The sequence below is a fragment of the Primulina tabacum genome, chromosome 3 (genome assembly GCF_025594145.1).
Source record: "Primulina tabacum isolate GXHZ01 chromosome 3, ASM2559414v2, whole genome shotgun sequence".
Lineage (NCBI taxonomy): Eukaryota > Viridiplantae > Streptophyta > Magnoliopsida > Lamiales > Gesneriaceae > Primulina > Primulina tabacum.
The window spans coordinates 16,211,441-16,233,944 of NC_134552.1; the positions used below are offsets into that span (position 1 = coordinate 16,211,441).

At 42.2% G+C, this 22,504-nt stretch overlaps 1 protein-coding gene across 1 annotated transcript; it reads right to left on the reverse strand.

Annotated features, from left to right (window-relative positions):
• Nucleotides 1–7,078: 7,078 nt before the first annotated feature.
• Nucleotides 7,079–8,158, reverse strand: LOC142538511 (uncharacterized). Its single transcript, XM_075643824.1, has one exon. The coding sequence runs from the start codon at nucleotides 8,156–8,158 to the stop codon at nucleotides 7,079–7,081; it is 1,080 nt and encodes a 359-aa protein (XP_075499939.1).
• Between the last annotated feature and the right edge of the window lie 14,346 nt (nucleotides 8,159–22,504).

Consider the following 22,504-nt stretch of genomic DNA (forward strand, 5'->3'; position numbering starts at 1 on the left):
TAGAAGACATCGAAAACTTTTCCGACGCGACCACTTTGATCTTTTAATCGGATAAAGAAATGGGAAGATGCGAATATCTTGGTTTTTCTACCATGAAATAGAAATGGGTATTTATAGTGGTTGAGAGGACTTCTTCCCATACCATGTCGAAGTCTATTTTAGGTAAATTTTCTTAAATTCTTCTCCAATTACTGCAAGTTCGGGCTCGGCCATCAGGGGTTCGGCCGAGCTTGGTGCTCAACCGATGTGTTCGAGAAGAACGGTTGAGCTCGTTTAGAGATGGTACCGAATTCGGACGAGTCGTGCCCGATGGGTTATGTTTAAGGTCCTCGGGATGAAATAGGACTCAAGCGCGGTTGAATATTTGGGGCATCAGTAGTAACCCCCATTTGTGGTCTAAAAGAAGTATTGAATTTTAGACCAGTAAATTGTTATGATTGAGCTTTAAGCCCTTGAGTTCAACATTGGTTGCGAGAAGATCTAGAGCGTTCAAGTTATTTGCAAGATTTTGGTTGGCTAGGATCAGACGATGGTACGGATTGCAATACTTTGGTTAAGGTATGGATGAAGGTATAGGCACTTCTTCCCCCTCCCCATCGAGGACTTCGGTGGAGCTTCCCTGGTACGAAATTAAGGCTTCGGTCCTAGGGTACGATGATGTCTCTAGGATTAGAGAGTTATCGGGATTATCTTCGGATATTGATATTCAGATCCCTGATATTACAGATAGGGCTCATCTCCCCCCCGACGGATATTGCACATTTTACTTGGACCAACTGGAGATGGGTCTTCGGTTTCCTATCCTCAGGATAGTTCAGTGCCTTTGTGATCACTATCTTATATGCCCTAGTCAATTAGCTATCAATTCCTTTAACACGCTTCTAGCTTTAGGAATATTGCTTAGGTATTTAGATATACCTCTCTCCGTAGCCCTCTTAGATCGCTTTGTGAAAATCAAAAGAAAAAAATTGATCGATTTTATCTATCACCCCGGCCCGGTGTGAATTTCTGGGCGGGAACCCTTCATCTCACAAAGTTTGGATGAATAGATATTTTTATGTGGAGTCCGAGCCTATTCCTTGGCACTGCGATATGGCTTGGGCTGAGCATTTAACCCTTAGAGATCCCCCCGCACCTAGGCGTGCCATCGACCTGACCCGCTTCCTCGCTAGTATCTCGGAAAGATGTTTTGACGTCAAGAGCCTGGTCCATGATGATCTCCTTTGTGAATTTAGGTTCTGCAAAAAAAGGAATTGAAGTTGAGGGGGACATAGGTATATTTTCCTCAGCCTTTCTACTTTTCCATCGAAAACCCATATTATGCTGACTCCATGTTTCTTCTGCTTCTTATGTCTCCCCTTCCCCAACATCTTCATTTTCTTCTTTTTTTTTATTTTATTTTTACAGACGAAAGGATCATGAAGTCGGAAATGCTCCAAAACATGAAGAGGAGGAAAGCTGAGATAGGAGCCTCTTCAAAATCCTCCACTGCTGAGGCCAAAGTGAAACAAAAGAAAGTGCCCGTGGAGTCTGATGGGCAGCTAATGAAGAAGACTCTCAAGACCACTGTCTCCTTCCCGACCCCCAAGGCTCTGGGAAGAGGATACACAATCCTTCCCTCGTTCATGACCACCATGATTCCGAAGAGGTTGAGCTGGAGGCACCCCTCGACCATGGGACCTCCTTCATAGCCCATCCTTCCGGACCGGACGCCCTAAATTTTGTTCGGCACCTGGTCTCCTCTGAAGATCTTGCCGTGGTGAAGGCTGCCACCGACCTTCAAGCCATAGAGGTTATGTCTCTTAACTTTATGCAGGTAACTAGTTTTGTTTCTTTCGCATCACTAGTTTTTTTTTTTATGTGTGCCTTCGTTTCGCAGGCTCTGGTTTGGGGAGGCGAAGTCACTGGTCGGATATGTGGAGCTCGGGAGATGGCCAGTTCCTCCCAAAAATCAATGAATGACGTCCTCGGTCGACATGGGGAACTCATGAAGCGGATGGAAGATCTCCACACGAAAAGTGAGGCAGAGAAAGTGGCTTTCCTAGCCGAACTCGAAGCTGCCCGAGCTCATGCACAAGTCTTGGAGGACAAAGCCGCTTGGGCTGAACAGAAGCCACTTCAATTCGAGGAACAACTGCGGAAAAAAGACCATGAGGCCGAGGTCATGTGGCTTCAGAAGAAGGAAGAGTTCATCCACTCTTCGGAATTTGATTCGCTGTGCTCGGACAAAGCCACTTCTTACTTCGAGCATGGGTTTAATGGAGGTATTTCTCAAATACGGGCCCACGGGTATTCCGAAGCCGAACACCCTTTTTCCTTCCTCGATGTGTTTAAAGCCTTGGAAGACATGCCTGAGGAGGAAGGGATGGGCAACAGAGAATGAAGGCCCAGACATCCGGGAGGAAGTGAGGGGGCCCGCCGAACAACGCCTTTTATTTCTCAAGCTCTACTTGCTCAATACATTTGTATTCCTCGTGTTCTAATTCTTTTTCGTCAGGTTTCCCAATGTTTGAAACTATGTCTTTAATTTTAAGTGACTAAGTAAATGTTTCGGTTTCCTTTATATCTCATTGTCGAATGTGGTATCGAATTTTTCTCTTGTTTTTGAGCTCGAAGCTGGGCTTCAAATCATGCCGAGCGCAAGGTTGGACTTTTAATTTATTGCCGAGCGTGAGGCTGGGCTTTTAATCGTGCCGAACGCGAGGTCGGACTTTCTTTTTATTGTCGAGCGCGAGGTCGGGCTTTTAATCGTGCCGAACGCGAGGTCGGACTTTCTTTTTATTTCCGAGCGTGAGGTCGGGCTTTTAATTGTGCCGGACGCGAGGTCGGACTTTCTTTTATTGTCGAGCGCGAGGTCGGACTTTTAATCGTGCCGAACGCGAGGTCGGACTTTTATAGGTTTATTTCGATTAAGAAAGATGATATATCAACGCCCAATCTTATTCATGGTTTTGAAAATAAGACATAATTTCGTAAAATAAAATATAAAACTAACATGATGGGTTGAGACTATGACTAAGCATAATATTTCTTCAAGTGTTGGACGTTCCACGGGCACTTGGTTTTCTTTCCCTCAGCATCTTCTAAATAGTAAGCTGCAATTCCTGCTTTCCCAATAACTTTGTAGGGTCCCTCATATTTCGGGTCTAATTTCCCTCTCTCTCCCTGAAACTGGATTCTCTTCATGACCAGATCCCATGTTTCGAACGACCGGAGCCGCACCCTTTTGTTATATGCTCGAGCCATCCTCTTCTGGTAAGCAGCCATCCGAACAGCTGCTCGATTTCTCTTTTCTTCTACTAGGTCCAAATCCATGGCCCTCCATTCATCGTTATTTGGTCCATATCCTATCACCCGAGCACTTTCTTGTCCGATTTCTGCTGGCAGGACAGCTTCAGTACCATACACTAAGTTATATGGTGTTTCTCCAGTTCCGATCCGAGCCGTTGTTCGGTAAGCCCACAATACACTAGGTAATTCCTCTACCCATTTCCCTTTAACAGAGCCCAGACGTGTTTTAAGAGCGTGCACAATGGATCTGTTAGTGACCTCGACCTCTCCATTGCTTTGGGGATAAGCTACCGACGTAAATATCTGCTCTATCTTCATCTCCTTACACCATTCCCGAATTTTAGAGCCACAAAACTGTCTCCCATTATCAGATATAAACCTCCTTGGTATCCCAAAATGACACACCAGGTTCTTCCATAAAAATTTAAGATCTCTCCTTCAGTGACTTTAGCCAACGGTTCGGCTTCCGCCCATTTAGAAAAATAATCTACTGCTACTAATAAGAATTTCATTTGACCTGTGCTTATGGGAAATGGTCCCACAATGTCTATGCCCCATTGATCGAAAGGGCAGGGGGAGACAACTGACCTCATAAGTTCGGCTGGTTGCCATTGTAAATTAGCATGCTTTTGATAATTATAACATGACCTCACCATCATTAGCGCGTCTTTTTTCATGGTTGGCCAGAAGAAGCCTGCCATCAAAGCCTTCCGAGCCAAAGCTATACTCCCTAGGTGATTACCACAACATCCTTCGTGGATTTCTCGAAGCACATAATCAGCTTTTTCTGGACCCAAACACTTAAAGAGAGGTCTAGAAAAAGACCTCTTATACAGTATTCCATCCAGGAGCGAGAAGCGGAGTGCTCTCCTCTTGACTTCTCGAGCTCTTTTTGGTTCAGCCGGGACTTTCCCATGACATAAGTATTGCTGAACCTCGTATCTCCAATATTCTTCTAACATATCTACTTTCTCAGCTTGAAGATGATCGATTTGCGAGACAAGCTCGTGTCCGACTAGCTCTGGTTCCGTGGGATGATCAAGAGAACTGGCCATCTTGGCCAACCTATCTGCCGCTTCGTTCTCAGTTCGAGAGATTTGTTTCATGATTAACTCTGAGAAGTCCTCCTTAGCTTTTTCAATAGCTTGGGCGTATCTGACCATTTTCTCATTTTTCACTTCGAACTTACCCTTATTTGTTGTATTACCAATTGAGAATCAGAATATAGGACGGCCCGAGTAACACCCATGCTTCGGGCAGCCCTTAGCCCGACCAAAAGTGCTTCGTATTCAGCCTCGTTATTGGAGGCTCGAAAGTTCAGCCTCACTGCCACCTTGATCTCTTCCCCCCAAGGAGATATCATCATGATTCCGACCCCACTTCCTGTTCGACAAGAAGAACCATCCACGAAGATCTTCCATTGTTCTTCCTCCGATACTTGAACAGTTTCCGCCAGAAAGTCGGCTAAAGCCTGGGCTTTAATAGCAGTTCTGGGCTCGAACTTGATATCGTATTCACTGAGCTCGGTAACCCACTTAATCAATCTCCCAGAGGTATCTGGATGTGAGACAATCTTCCCCAGGACGCTGTTAGTGAGGACAGTGATAGGATGTGATAAGAAATAAGGCCTCAATTTTCTGGCCATGATGACGAGGGCCAAGGCCAACTTTTCTTGAGTAGTATAATTGAGCTCTGCCCCCTTTAAAGCGTGACTCACAAAATAGACCGGCTGATGAACTGCATCCTCTCTTCTGACTAGAACCGAACTTGCAGCCTGAGGAGTGACTGCCAAGTACATGAAGAGCTCCTCTCCAAGGACGGGCTTGTTCAAGATAGGGAGTTACCTAAGATAAGTTTTCAGCTCCTGCAATGCTTTCTCACTCTGATCATTCCATTCGAAATTTTTAGATTTCCGAAGTACCTTAAAGAATGGGAAACTTCGATCTGCGGATCGAGATATGAATCGGGCTAGAGCGGCGATCCTTCCTGTCAATCGTTGCACTTCTTGGATGTTTCGAGGAGAACCCATAGAGGATAGTGCTTGCACTTTTTCTATATTAGCCTCAATGCCTCTGCGAGTCACCATGTACCCCAAAAACTTCCCCGTCTGAACCCCGAACACACACTTGCTAGGGTTCAGCTTCAACCTGTACTCCCGCAGAGCCTGAAAGGATTCATCCAGATCCGTCACAAACTGGTCGACGGCTTTGGATTTGATCAATATATCATCCACACAGACCTCAACGTTCTTTCCAATCTGCTTTTTGAAGACCTTATCCATAAGCCTCTGATAGGTAGCGCCAGCATTCTTTAATCCAAATGGCATTACTACATAACAGAATGTCCCATCGGATGTGATAAAACTGACCTTGCTTCTGTCCTTTTCCGCCAAGGGAATTTGGTGATATCCTTGATATGCATCGAGGAAACAAAGGAGCTCGTGTCCTGCCGTGGAATTGACCAATTGATCTATCCTCGGGAGAGGATAACAGTCTTTAGGGCAGGCCCGGTTTAAGTCGCGGAAGTCCACACACATCCGTCATTTTCCAGCCGACTTAGGAACCAAGACCACATTAGATAACCATGTCGGGAAATAGATTTCTTGAATGTGTCTTGCTCTTAATAAGTCCTGCACTTGTTCCTTGATGATAACGTCTTTTTCGTGGCCAAAAGTTCTCTTCTTCTATATCACAGGTCGGCATTCGTTCAAGACATTCAACTTATGCTCCATCACCTCCCTCCTAACCCTTTGGAGTTCGGACGGACACCAAGCAAATAAATCTTTATTTTGCTCCAAACATTGGACCAATTGTTCTTTCAAGGGCTCTTCCAAGGTCCGAGCTATCCTCACGACTCCGGATGGGGGATTTAGGATAAGCTCTTTACACACGTCTTCCGAAGTAATCTCCCCTGCTTCTTCAATTAGATGTAGTTGATCGAATCCCCTGGATTCAGGTCGACTTGGATGTTCAATTTTAACCGATTTCTGCTCAACCCTTACTTCTTCCACATAACATTTTCGAGAAGTCTCCTGATCTCCCTTAACCTCTCCTACAACTTCTCTGACGGGGAACTTGATTTTCTGGTGCAGAGCCGAGGCGATTGCCATGAAAGCGGCCATGGCTGGTCTCCCCATGATAACATTGTATGATGAAGGGGCATCAACTATCACAAAGTTGATAATTCGGGTCTTTCTAGTATCCCCACTCCCCAAAGAGAGAAGGAGATTGACGACTCCAAGGGGATGTATTGCGTGCCCCGTGAATCCAAACAAAGCTGTGGAGATAGGCTCTACCGTGTATTCGCCCAAGTCCATCTGATCCATTGCTTCTTTAAACAGAACGTTGACAGAACTCTCGGAGTCCACAAAGATACGAGCAACCTCGTAATTGGCGATCATAGCTCGGATAACCAAAGCATCATTATGTGGATCGACCACTCCCTTCATGTCCTCGGGTCCAAAAGTGATCATTAGTCCTGAGCGAGTTCTAGTGCTACTAATCTCCATGTTCTCCAACCTTCTGCTGCTAGCTTTCCTGGCCCGGTTGGAGTCTCCGTCTGTAGGCCCACCCGATATCATATTAATTACCCCTCGAGGGGGTGGTTATTCCCGAGGTTCTGCCCTCCGCATGTTCGGGTTAGCATTTTGAAAATTTTCCCTTTGATTCGGAGCCATTCTCCTTTCAGGACGACTTTCCTCCCGAGTTCTCCTAGGGGGTCGGTGCTCACCACCTGGACTGACTAGAATTGCTTTCATCGATGACATTCATCGTTAGTATGATGACATTCACCGTTCTATTTCTTGATTCAAATGATGACATTCATCGTTAGTATGACCATAATCCTTGTGAAATCCGCAATACCTTTCTGACCTGGGGTTACGAGGTCCTCTGTCACTACTCCAAGGTCTTCGAATGAGTTGTCGTTCATCACATAGTTCCAATGCTCGGGCTTTGTTGACTTTCAAAGGTGTGTAAGCGGCGAATTGCCCAAGCAGCGTAGGTGGTTCGAAACGTCCGACCCTTGGCACGAGGTCGGGGGGTCGAACGTCTCGCGTAGCTTTGGCCGAGGCCTTCGGTTCACTTTTCCTAGCCATTTGTACTTCTTTCACGTTCATATACTTCTCTGCTCTCGCCAAGAGTTCTTCAAAAGTAGCTGGGGGCTTTTTCACCAACGACTTGAAGAAATCACCACCTCTTAGCCCTTGTGTAAAGGCACTGATCAGTATATCCGGAGTAGCCGAGGGAACATCGATGACCATCTTGTTGAACCTCTTAACAAAATCTCGTAGGATCTCCTGTTCTTGTTGTTTGACATTGAACAAACTCAGAGCCGTCAATGGATGTTTCTTGCTGCTTGCAAATTGGTGGAGAAAAGCTCTTGCGAAGTCTTGAAAAGTTTTGATGGTCCCCGGCCTAAGCAAATTGAACCACTGTTGGGATGACCTGACTAAAGTGGTTAAGAAGACCCTACACTTGATCGGGTCTGAGTATTGGTGCAGTAATGCCGCGTTCTCAAACCGGGATAGATGCTCTTCCGGATCCCCCGAGCCGTCGTATTCTCCGACATTAGGGAATCTGAAATTTTGAGGCAATTCGATAGCCAATATCTCGGCCAAGAAAGGGATCCCCCGAGCCAGAAGGGGTGGAGGAGGGGGTGCATTCCTCTCTTCTCTAAGACGTTCCATCTCCTCCCTTAATCTTTGTATCTCTTGTCTCTGAGCTTCACGATCCTCTCCTGGAGGAGGATTGTTGTCTGGTCTTTGGGCCGAGACTTGTTCGACAGTCGTTGTGATCAGCCGAACGAGCTCTGCCATGTTGGATGTTGGTTGATTGTCCTCTCCCGATCGACTCCTGGTACTTGCCATCTTATCTCTCTTTCAAAGTTCCCACAGACGGCGCCAATTGATGCTACCAAATTTTCTCTGGGTTCGGTCTAGTGAGCTTGAGCTTTAGATCAACAATTTTTGAACCGGAACGGGTGGAACACTACCGGTCTATACAGACTAATGGATATTAGAAGACGTCGAAAACTTTTCCGACGCGACCACTTTGATCTTTTAATCGGATAAAGAAATGGGAAGATGCGAATATCTTGGTTTTTCTACCATGAAATAGAAATGGGTATTTATAGTGGTTGAGAGGACTTCTTCCCATACCGTGTCGAAGCCTATTTTAGGTAAATTTCCTTAAATTCTTCTCCAATCACTGCAAATTCGGGCCGGATTTCTTGTCACATCTAATCAAACGGCGAGATTCTAGCATATTTACAGATTATTCACGCTTTTGACATGTGACAAAGTTCTTAGGATAGGAACAGGACACTTGGGCCTGAGATTCATGTCATGAGCACCTGTGCTTGACAGAACCCTACTCCGGACGCTGGTTGGGCTCGGATACCTGTGGTTCGGCTGAACTCTGTTCAGGGCTCGGCTACCAAGGCTTTGGCCACTTCAGCCGAGCACCAGGGCTCGGCCGAGCCCTACCTCGGGCGTGGCCGAGCACCAGGGCTCGGCCACTAGGGCTCGGCCGAGCCCTAGAGCCCTACCTAAGGCTTGGCCGAGCACCAGGGGTCGGCCACTAGGGCTCGGCCGAGCTCTACCCTGGTGCTCGGCCGAGCTCTGTCCAAGACTTGGCCGAGCACCAGGGCTCGGCCATCAGGGGTTCGGCCGAGCTTGGTGCTCGACCGATGTGTTCGAGAAGAACGGCTGAGCTCGTTTAGAGATGGTACCGAATTCGGACGAGTCGTGCCCGATGGGTTACGTTTAAGGTCCTCGGGATGAAATAGTACTCAAGCGCGGTTGAATATTTGGGGCATCAATATATTTTAATAATTTTTTTATTTATTATAAATTTCAAATACAAGATTTCAGGACTGCGAATATGATCGAAATTGAGAATGAAAATGTTGGTTTAACAAGACCGTAACTTTTCTCTTGAATTTGTATTTTTGTTATTATTTTGTAAAGTTAATGATTGTATCGTTTCTATTACTACAAATAAAATATAATGATGATATTACGGTTCGAGACCCATGTGTTTTATCAATAATAATAATAATTTATGTTTAGAAAATGGGTAGAATTCATTTTATAATGTTTAAACAAAAATTCATTTTGTCAATTAAAGTACACAGCTATATCAGGATTCTCATATCAGAGAACGTAAGATTTTACATAGACAAATTGTGTTTAAAAAAAAGTGAATGTGGCAACATGCTGACAAGCTATTTAAGGCGTATTAAAAAAATTAGAAAACATAATTTTTCATCATTGCTTTTTGTGAGGTTAAACAATGAATTTATCCCTTATAATACAAATAAAATAAATTGACGAAAAAATAGACTCGAACCTGTTTAATTTTAAATAAACCGTGTTAAATATCTAAAATCCTTCAATGATATGCAAACATCAACATTTGGTTTCTTTAATTTATGATTTTTTACTCTTGTTTCTCAATTGTAACAATTAAAAGAGTAGGTCTCTCGTGAGACAATCTCACGGGCCTATATCTATTAGACGGGTCGACCTAATCTATACATATCATGAAAAATAATATTTTTGACATAAAATATAATATTTTTGCATGAGTTGTGTCGAGTCAAATATCCTGTGGAGACCCGGACGCTAATTCATTTCTTAATCATTTTTGGGAATAATTGAATTAATTAAGATAAACAGGGTCTAATTTTTTTTTTAATACAAGTGCGGAAACATAATGGAATTCAATCTGATATACATATCAAAAGTAAAAGTACATGTCTGGTACCATTACATTAAAATCAAACTAGGGTTCAACCACTAAATATCAAGTGCTGAAACCTACTCTACTTCTGGGTCCGAATCTCCACGCTAAAGTATAATCTCTCATCCTCGTCTTGACCCTGATCCTGTCCCACCTGTTGTCATGCACACATACAAATACAACAACAGCCGGATAACTCAAATGAGAAATACATTCCCAGTATAAATCATGTATACATGCAATCATATAAACAGATATAAAAGCATGAAACAAATGTCAATAACATGTATCAAATCCGAAAAACCTGAATCGATATAACACTGTAAATCAAACTCTGATTCATACTCTCTGACTCGACTCGTTCCTAATCTAGGGATCCCGATCTGAATAAGAATGTAACAATCTCCCACCTACTCTCTCGATCGTGGTGGCGGTACGTTCTTATTTACGGACTTTTGTCCTGTCCATATCGAATCTCGACGATAGAAGTCAATCCACTCCTAAGCAACATCGATATGACCAAACGTCCAGTGTCTTGGCACCTCTGCCAAAGACTTGGCATCTCCGCCAAATAACAGGCACATCAGCCCAAGGACTAGGCACATCCGCCCATGACTCCTCACATAACATATGCTTAACTATAAATCAATAGAATAAGCATATCAATCTCAAACATTGCAACATATCGAGGCAATGACAATTAAGTATGTGATTTTGGGAAATTCAAGTTAAATCAAACTCGAGTTGTGCAATCCCGGATCAACATTGATTTATACCTTTCTTTCTGTCTATCTGACGAATCGAAGTCTCGAATTCGAAGCATGTCAATACTCAATCTGGCAATGACAATATCGAGGAGTACAATATCAATACACCACTCAAATCAATACTGGATATAATCAGAATTTAATCTAATTCTGTTTCAACGGCATAACTGCACAATCTCAATATACCCCGCAATACAAATCAACAGATATCAATTCCCACAACTCATAATCAATAACAATACAAATATGATATCAAAACTTAATCAAATCCATTCTGAAAATCATAAAAATTTCATACGATATATGTTCTTCAATCCGGTCTCGATTATACGATGTCTACTATGTCAAGAACACCATATATCAATCATATCTGATTATGGCAATATCATAATTTCAAATCATATCAAAAACATAAGAAACTTACGTCCAGTTGAAGCTCTCGTCGATAGAAACTCAGTACTGAAGTCGGATTAAAAATCAGACGGGCGGATCTTGCGTGAATTGAATTTACTATCAAGAAACTTGAACTTTCCTCGGAAGCCTTTCTCGTTCCTCTCTTATCTCTATTCTGAAGACATGAAGTATATATATATATATATATATATATATATGTATATGTATATATATATATATATATATATATATATTGCATGGTGAAGAAACGTGTATCACTCCTTCAAGCTGCACGTCTCGCACATATGCGCGACTTCCTTCGGCGCATATGCGCGAGACACTATGTCTCGGCGCGTATCTTCACGGCAACTCGCGCATATGCGCGCCCTCACCCGGCGCATATGCGCGAGGTTCTTTGCAACTCTCTGCCATACTCGCGCATATGTGCGGGTCCATGTCGCGCATATGCGCAAGGTTCTCTGCCTACCTCGCGCAAATGCGCCCGGCTGGGTCGCGCATATGCGCGAGGTGCTCAGTCCTCGCACATAATTCAGTCTTCTTTTCTCCTATCCTGATCTAGCCCGTTCCGTCTACAATCACCTCAATTATCAACAAATCATTTCAGATTACAATAACACAATTCTCGGGCATTACATTTCTCCCCCCTAAGATCCGATTTCGTCACCGAAATCACAGGCATCAGATCATATCAGAAAGAAATGTATAACAGAAGTTAAACAGAAAACTCACATCAGTGAAACAACTCGGGAAATCTCTGTCTCATATCTGATTCTGTCTCTCTGGTAGCTTTTTCAGTGCCATGACGACTCCACTAAACTTTCACAAGCAGAATAGTCTTCGTTCTTAGTTGCTTTTCTTTACGATCAAGAATCTGAATCGGCTTCTCAAAGTAACTCAGTGTCTCATTAAGTTCGACCTCGTCTGGCTGAATAACATGTGAAGCATCGGAAGGATATTTCCTCAATAAAGAAACATGAAAGACATCATGTATCCTGGATAAAGAAGGCAGTAAAGCGAGTCGATAGGCGCGATCTCCTATCTTCTCGAGAATCTCATACGGCCCAATATAACGTGAAGACAACTTCCCTTTCTTGCCAAATCTGACAACTCCTCTGAAAGGTGAAATCTTCAAGAATACTCGGTCTCCTACCTCAAATACCAACGGTCTATGTCGAACATTGGCATATTTGGCCTGTCTGTCTTGAGCGGCCTTCATCCTCTTCTGAATCAGCTTCACTTTTTCTGTCATATCTCTGATCATATCAGGTCCAATCTCAGGTACCTCAGAGATATCATCTCAATATAGAGGGGATCTGCATTTTTTATCGTACAACGCTTCAAACGGTGCCATTTCTATACTCGTCTGAAAGCTGTTGTTGTACGAAAACTCACGAAGTGATAGAGATTCTTGCCAAATAGTGTCAAAATCAAGCACTACAGCTCTAAGCATATCCTCCAATGTCTGGATAGTCCGCTCTGACTGTCCGTCGGTCTAAGGATGATATGTGATACTATTATGTAACTTCGTACCTGGAGCCTGCTGTAAACTCTGCTAAAAGTGCGAAGTAAACCGAGGATCACGGTCTGAAACAATCGACTTCGACACTTCATGCAATATGACCACCTCTCTGACATAAATCTCTACCATCTGGTCATGTCTGTACGTCATCTTGTACGGAATAAAACATGCTGATTTGGTCAATCTATCAATCACTACCCAAATCGCATCACAACCTCGGGAGGAACGTGGTAGCTTCGTCACAAAGTCTATGGAAATGTGATCCCATTTCCATTCAGGAATAGATAAGCTCTGTAACAATCCTCCAGGTTTCTTTCTTTCGGCTTTCACCTATTGGTAATTCAGACATTTGAATAAAAAATCAGCAATATCAGCTTTCATCTGTTTTCACCAATCTGTCTTTTCAAATCATTATACATCTTTCTGCCACCAGGATGAATACTGAATTGACTGTTATGCGCTTCTGACAATGTCTGTCGTTTCAAATCTGAAACATCTGGCACAACAAGACGATTATTCACATAAAACACACTGTCATCGGATCAATGCCCTGCTCTGACCATCGCAATCGTATTCTGAACATTCTAATTCACTTTCTGAGCCGCTTTAATTCTCAAAATCATCTCTGGTTCGGCCTGCACAATATAAAGTCTCCATGGTCTACTATCTGTTTCAAACACGGATTCAGAACAACAGCAATATTCAATCAGATTCGAAACATCAATCATCGATACTGATCTGCTAAACTCATAAAACTGCGAATTTCTGACACCAATGTCGGTCTTGGCTAACTGATCACGTCCTCAACTTATTCAGATCAACCGCTATACCATCTTCGGATATACTGTGCTTCAAACATACAATCTGTCTCAGCCAAAACTCACATTTTGACAGTTTTTCATGCAATTTCTCTGTTTTCGAAGTACTCAACACAATTCTCGAATGTTCGGTATAATCAGTAATATTCTTCGAATATATCAGAATGTCATTGATATAATAATCATAAAATCAATAAAGTACTTCTAAAATACACGATTCATTAACCTCTAAACATAACTGAAATACCCCATGGAACAACACTTGGTCTAATGTAACCCTTGGCCGGTAAATATTCAGACTGCTCTTTCAACTCTTTCAATTCAATCAGTACCATCATGTCCAGTATTTCAAAGATAGGAATTGTACCTGGTACACATTCAATGCTGAAATATATTTCTCTGACTCGAGGCAATTCTAAAATCTCATATGAGAAAACATCAGCAAACTCATATACCACTGGCAAATCAGCCAATGATAGGCTCGATTTCAGTACGTCAACTAAATACACAAGGAATTCCTCTGCTCCTTTCTGTAATAATCGAGTCATAAACATCGCAGATATCAAAGGAATTCTAGATCTAGAATCCTTACTGTAAAATTTTCACTCTTCACCCATCTCAGGTCTGAATCTCACAATCTTATGGAAACAATTCAACGGTAGCTCTATACTTAGTCAGCATATCAATATCAATAATGCAATCAAAATCAGACAACTCAAGTACAATACGGTCTAACTCAATCTTATGTCCGTCATACTGTAGCATACAATGTTTAACAACATTCACTGACATCAAACCTCTCCCTAAGATGAAGAGATACATACTACAGTAGATAAGGATTCAAAAGGCAAAGCATATATCAACGCAATTCGTTCAACGATAGTCGTATGGAATGCATTAGTATCTATCAATACATATGCAGAATAACTACACAGGAAACAATTACCTGCCACAATATTACCAGATGCGTTCTAGGCCTGTTTCTCGATCAATGTAACACTCTGGCCTACTGTCTAGGAGGTTGGCTAACTGTCTGGCTTCCTCCTAGCCTTGGCTGTGACTGAGTAGTCGTCGGTGGTGGCTGGAAGGAGTGTACAACAGATGATTGTCTATCAGGCTGTGCCACTGATCCAGATGATTCTATTCTCTGGGGTCGTTGGGAACCTCGCTGTGGACAGACTTTACCAAAGTGTCCTAGCTGTCGACAGACGTGGCAACTACCAAACACACCTCGGCATTGCTCTGTGGGATGTCTTCCTCCACAAGTTCTGCAATAACCCCTGTATAACTTTGGCTAGAACCACTGGAGCTAGATGAAATACTCTCTAACTTCTTAAACTGTTTCCTTCGAGCTTTCATAAAATCTTTCTTTCCACCACTACTACTGCCGCTATCAAATCTAGACGGTGATTGCAAGAATTGAACTGGAGGTTGTTGTTGTTTCTGTGGTTGAGCAACATACGACATTCCTCGCTCTTGAATCAAACTTGCCTCAGCTCCCTTTGCCTATTCAAGGCATCAGCAAAATTATGGGGTCGCTCCACATTTACCAATGCAAATATCTCAGGATTCAATCAACTGATGAATTGATCAGCTACAGCTTCATCATTCTCAACCGCGTGGGGAGCAAAACGTAGCAAGGTAGAGAATTTTGCTACATATTCTTCAATATTCAGCTGGCCCTGTTTCAATTTGGCAAACTCTATACTCTTGTCCTTTCGGTACGATACTGGGAAAAACCTTTGATAGAATTCAGATTTGAAGATTTTCCACGTAATCACCATACTACGCTGTTATAAGGCTTCCTTGGTTGTGATCCACCAACTCTTCGCGACCTCGTGTAACTGGTGCCCAATCAGTTTAACTCTACGTTCATCTGGGTAATCAAGTGAATCAAACAGCATCTCTATATCATCTAGCCAACTCTCACAATCAACAGATGTTTCAGTACCCTTCAGAATCGGCGGTTGAAATGACCGAAACCTCTCCAACATTGTTTCCATCCGAATTGCTGACACATCCATCTGATTAGTCGAGGTACTACCTTGTTCTGGAATTTTTCGAGGAGGTAAATCTGATTATCAAAAGGATTAATAACCAAATACCATAAACCTGTTTCAGTTCTCCTCTGATCATCTTACTGCTGATCAAGAATCGGTTCTGATTCATTCTCAAATAATACACGTTACCAATCAAATCAGATAGTCAAGCAAACATATATTATATAAAGCAGTAACACATGCTAGCAATCAATAGCAAGGAAAGAAAACTCATTCTACCCCGTTCACTAGCTCCTATCTCAGGCTAAGGTAACCTACTGCTCTGATACCACCTGTTGCGGGAACCCGGACGCTAATTCATTTTTTAATCATCTTTGGGAATAATTGAATTAATTAAGATAAACAGGGTCTAATTTTTTTTTAATACAAGTGCGGAAACATAATGGAATTCAATCTGATATACATATCAGAAGTAAAAGTACATGTCTGGTACCATTACATTAAAATCAAACTAGGGTTCAACCACTAAATATCAAGTGCTGAAACCTACTCTACTCCTGGGTTCGAATCTCCACGCTAAAGTATAATCTCTCATCCTCGTCTTGACCCTGATCCTGTCCCACCTGTTGTTATGCACACATACAAACACAACAACAGCCGAATAAATCCGATGAGAAATACATTCCCAGTATAAATCATGTATACATGCAATCATATAAACAGATATAAAAGCATGAAACAAATGTCAATAACATGTATCAAATCTAAAAGACCTGAATCGATATAACACTGTAAATCAAACTCTGACTCATACTCTCTGACTCGACTCGTTCCTAATCTAGGGATCCCGATCTGAATAAGAATGTAACAATCTCCCACCTACTCTCCCGATCGTGGTGGCGGTACGTTCTTATTTACGGACTTTGGTCCTGTCCATATCGAATCTCGACGATAGAAGTCAATCCACTCCTAAGCAACATCGATATGAGCAAACATCCGGTGTCTTGGCACCTCTGCCAAAGACTTGGCATCTCCGCCAAATAACAGGCACATCAGCCCAAGGACTAGGCATATCCGCCCATGACTCCTCACATAACATATGCTTAACTATAAATCAATAGAATAAGCATATCAATCTCAAACATTGCAACATATCGAGGCAATGACAATTAAGTATGTGATTTTGGAAAACTCAAGTTAAATCAAACTCGAGTTGTTCAATCCCGGATCAACATTGATTTATACCTTTCTTTCTGTCTATCTGACGAAGTCGAAGTCTCGAATTCGAAGCCTGTCAATACTCAATCTGGCAATGACAATATCGAGGAGTACAGTATCAATACACCACTCAAATAAGGATATAATCAGAATTTAATCTAATTCTGTTTCAACGGTATAACTGCACAATCTCAATATACCCCGCAATACAAATCAACAGATATCAATTCTCACAACTCATAATCAATAACAATACAAATATGATATCAAAACTTAATCAAATCCATTCTGAAAATCATAACAATTTCATACGATATCTGTTCTTCAATCCGGTCTCGATTATACGATGTCTACTATGTCAAGAACACCATATATCAATCATATCTGATTCTGGCAATATCATAATTTCAAATCATATCAAAAACATAAGAAACTTACGTCCAGTTGAAGCTCTCGTCGATAGAAACTCGGTACTGAAGTCGGATTAAAAATCAGATGGGCGGATCCTGCATGAATTGAATTTACTATCAAGAAACTTGAACTTTCCTCGGAAGCCTTTCTCGTTCCTCTCTTATCTCTATTCTGAAGACATGAAGTATATATATATATATAAGGACCGTGTATCGTATTATCGTAAATCCTGTGTGATTATCGATAATTTATGAAATTGTCATGTGATTATGTATTTTATGTATATTATGACAATGAAATTGAGAAAATGAATATTGAATATGAGTTGACGTTGTAAGAGCTCGAGTGGAGACGCCAGACGCCAATATAGTACAAAAGTCATATTTGTACAGAACATGTGGCGCTCGGGCGGTAGAAAATAACCGCCCGAGCGCTAGGATATATGAAATGTGTGTTCGGGCAGAACATGCCGCGTCCGAGCGATAATTTGTGACCGCCCGAGCGCAGTGCAATTGTTAACCGGGGGCAGAATGTCTCGCGCTCGGGCGCGAGAATTCTACCGCCCGAGCGCGAGAGCGGTGGAGATAAGAATCAGATTTTTGTTTGTTTCTTCTTCATTTCTCCACCGTAGTTTCGAGAGGAAAGTTCGAGATTTCGATTTTTTCCGTCCAAATCGACTTCGAAACGCTATCTAAACGCGAAACAAATTATATATTTATGATCTTCGCGTCGAGGGCTTCTGACTGAGGTAATTTTCTTCTAATTCTAGCAGCTCTAAATATCAAAGTGCTGGAATAGCATGTATTTGAAGTTGAATTTCCTATATGTAGTAGAATAACCGACAATAAACTCATATTTGAAGTCGGAATTGAATTATGTTATGATTTCGATTTGATATGAATTTTTAAAGTTTCAAAAGATATTTGAAACTCATATTAATGATTTTGAATGATGTTATTGATTGAAATGAGTATGTTATTGATGTAGATAAAGTATTATACCGATATCTTCAGGCTACATCAACTGGAAACGAAGAATTGAAGTATGTTGCGACCGGGTAACTTACGACAGGTATCTGTATTATATGATATATGTTGGATTAATTTGACTGATTGAAATGAGATTATGTGTCTATATGCCTTATTTGTTGATTGATGTGGCATACATGACATTGAGATTGAGATATCGATATATAAAATAAATGTTTTGTTAACACACATCATTTGATGCATACATCGATACGTGACATGCACGTTGAGCTATGATCCTTGGATACCCTGATATGATTTGATTGGATTCTGGGGTTTGTGAACATAATTGCTATGTTGGTATTATATGACCCGTAAAACATAGACAATTGTGGCCCCGATGATTGGATATGAGATTTGGGATTTGATGGCGCTTTGCCGACGCTATCATACGAGTATCCCTTATTGAGGTCGGTGTGCCAGCTCGAGCATTGATTTGATAGCGATTCGTTTGATTCTGACATGTGCTCAGTGGATGGGCATTTGACCCGATACCTCCACGACATACATGCATTGCATACCATATATCATTGTTTAGATATCTGTGGTATATATCATTGGTTGTTCCATACGGAGCTTTGCTCACCCCCAAGGGGGGCTGTTGTTGTCTTTGTGTGTGGACAATGGCAGGTACTCCAGGATATCAAGAAATCGGAGAGGGTACTTCTGGAGGGAACCACAGCTTGGGCTGAGGTTTTATGTTTATGTCTTTTTCCCAGTATATATGTATATGTATCTATATACCGGGGCATGTCCCGAGGATATGAGTTGTTTGTATATGATTGGTTTTGATTACGTGTGGGCATGTTTATAACGTGAGATTAAATACTATTTTTAGTATTCAAATTATAGAAAAAATATTTTGGGCTCATTGTAAAGAAAATTTAAACTCGTTTTTCGCTGTAATTACTTAACCCTAATCAGATTGCATTGTAATAACGATTAGGAGCTAAGGGCCCCACAATATATATTGCATGGTGAAGAAACGTGTATCGCTCCTTCAAGCTGCACGTCTCGCGCATATGCGCGACTTCCTTCGGCGCATATGCGTGAGACACTATGTCTCGGCGCGTATCTTCACGGCAACTCGCGCATATGTGCGCCCTCACCCGGCGCATATGCGCGAGGTTCTTTGCAACTCTCTGCCATACTCGCGCATATGCGCGGGTCCATGTCGCGCATATGCGCGAGGTTCTCAGCCTACCTCGCGCATATGCGCCCGGCTGGGTCGCGCATATGCGCGAGGTGCTCAGTACTCGCACATAATTCAGCCTTCTTTTCGCCTATCCCGGTCTGGCCCGTTCCGTCTACAATCACCTCAATTATCAACAAATCATTTCAGATTACAATAACACAATTCTCGGGCATTACATATCCTTTCACGAAACCCGTGAAACGGTCTCACAAGAGTTTTTTTCAATTAAAATACATTTTTATTTTATTGAAATTGAAATTGAAGGTTATTATGCACATGATTACAATTTAATGAGGTCGGCAACTATTTCTTCTTCTTGGATTCTAATTAATAAAAAAAATGAAATTTATGATGTCCATCAATTGGGTGAGTTTGGTAACCAATCTATCGTACAGATATGTATACTTTTCTTGTGAATGTTTTTGACTTGATGAGATGAGCTCGGGTGGCCTGGCCTACAGTGTGAATACTTTGGACTAGGTAGGATAACCTCTGGAGGCATGGCCTGTGAGTACTCTAGACTGGGTAGGGTGAGCTCGGGCTAGATGATCTGGACACACTCTACAAGAAAATTCCATTGGGCGTCGAAAAGGTTTTCTACGTGGTCACTCTGACGTTTAAGTCAGTACATGACACACTAAATAGAGAGAAAATTTATTGGATATAGTAGAATGCAATATCTCGTGTCCCAAATGAATGAGAAAATCTGGGTATTTATAAGGAAGAAAATGACCTCGATTGTAGCGCATGGACACTGTTTCTAATTAGACATCTACCCATACCATGCCTTCTGAAAATAGGCATGGCGACTCATATTGTCCCTAAACTTGTCATGGGCACTAATTGTCATGTTAATGATTATGAATATGGTGACCCATGCTTACGAGTCCCGCTCCCATCTCCTAATGGTTGGTCTGAGTAAGTGTGTACCGACCTTCGCGGTTCTTGCTAGTGACCGGGTAAGGTGAGACCAAGTCGGATGGCCTGGAAACTTGGAGAGAAAGATACTCCTAAATTACCGTGGACAAAGTCCAAGATCACTTAATTTATCTTCTCGGGTACTCTGCCTTGCCTGGTTAGGGAAAACTCCAAAGTTCTGCAAGTGTCTGGGATGCCAAGGGCTTCACTGCATGGCCAGACACCTTTTCCACCCAGGCGGTATCATTCAACCATGTCATGTCCGGCCAAAAATATGAGCATGGGCTTGTATGAGTCCATAGTGGTCTAATGTGCTACCCAGGTTACTGCTTACCCGTGGCTGTTTAAACAGTTTACTATTTCTTTACATATGACGACTTCCACCGGGTCTCCTCTTGGCTTCTCGGGACGAACTCTGGACTGGTCCTACTTTAGTCCTTTCTTCCTGCCCAAGTCCAAGGATGACCCTGGTCATTTCCAGGGCATCACCACTTCCCTCCTTAAATAATCATGCTAGAGTCATACTCCATGTCCTTATTAGTCATATTTGGGCTCCGTCGGAAAGATAAGGTGTCGGAGCCTCATGTCTCTTGGCTTAGGTAAGGTGTCGGGGCCTCATGTCTCCCTGGCTTCGATAAGATATTGGGGCATCATATCTCCCGAGCTTGAATAAGATATCGGGACCTCATGTCTCTCGAACTTGAATAAGGTGTTAGGGTCTCATGTCTCCTGAGCTTAGATAAGGTGTCGGAGCCTCATGAATTCCTGAACTAGATAAGGTGAGGCCTGGTGCCGGGGCCTCATGTTTCCCTGGCTTGTATAAGGTGTCGGGATCTCATGTCTCTCGGTCTTAGATTAGGTGTTGGGGCTTCATGACTCCCGGGTTTGCATAAGGAAACAGGGCCTCATACCTCCCACGCTTAGTTTAGTGTCGGGGCCTTATATCTCACGAGCTTGAATAAGGTGTCGAAGCCTTATACTTCTCGTGCTCGTATAAGGTCCCAGAACTTTTTCGTACCCAGAACTCCCATTAAAAAATGGGGCCTCATATCTCCTAGGCTTAGATAAGGAATCAGGGACTCCCGGGGGCTCATCCCTCCCGGGAATATATAAGATGTCGAAGTCTCATCCCTATCGAGCTAGATAAATGACTTTCACTCATATAGAAAATGACAATGAATTTTCATTTATAATCAAATGTTCAATACAAAAAAGAACTAAGCAAATTTTTTGAAATGAAAATCATATCGGGGCGTCATGCCTCCAGGGATATTTTTGTTGTTTCCTGAGCTACCGCGGATTAATCCGAGGAGCCCTGAGTTCATGGTATCTGTTCCGAAGTGTTTCATTTCAGTTGAGTTTCGATTAGAAACCATATCTATGTCTATAGATTTAATTTTCCACAGACCTCGCCAATGATCATGCACGTCAAATGGGTGAGCTAGGTGGGTAATCTATCGGACAGAGATATATACTTTCCATGTGAATATTTTTGAATTAATAGGATGAGCTCGGGTGGCCTGACCTGGCCTTTGATTACTTTGGATTGGATAGGATGGGCTTAGACCAGATGATCTGCACACACTCAACAAAAAAATGTCAGTGGGGGCGGAAGGGTTTCTGTCATGGCCACTTCGACGCTCAGGTCAGCATAGTGCTCACTGAGTAGAGAGAATTTATTGAATACAGTAGAATGCAATATCTCGTGTCATAAATGAATGGGAAAACCAAGGTATTTATAGGGATGGCTTCGATTGCAGTGGATGAACATTGTTCCTAATTAGACATCTACTCATGGTATGCCTTCTGACAGTAAGCATGGCGAGGTCTTCCCAGCCTGGCCAGACATCTTTTCCTCCCGGACAATATCATTCATCACTGTCATGCCCACCCAAAATATGAGCTCGGGCCTTTATGAGTCCATATTGGTCTAATGTGCTTCTCGGTATGGGTGTCAATTTGGGTGTGTTAGGTTGACGCATAGTACTATTTAAAATTTGTTCAACATGAACCCAACTAACCTGACTCAACCAGATCAATTCGACTCAACTAGATTTTGATTTTTTTTAAAAAAATCAATAAAATTCAAAAAAATTAATAATCATATTTTAATTTAAACATGTAATAACAAAATCTCTATTGTATATAATTTAAATTTGAAAGTCTAATCGTAAAAAATTAA

Bases quoted from the DNA above. Each gene is read 5' to 3' on its own strand.
- LOC142538511 (XM_075643824.1), bottom strand. From the start codon at position 8,158: ATGGCAAGTACCAGGAGTCGATCGGGAGAGGACAATCAACCAACATCC.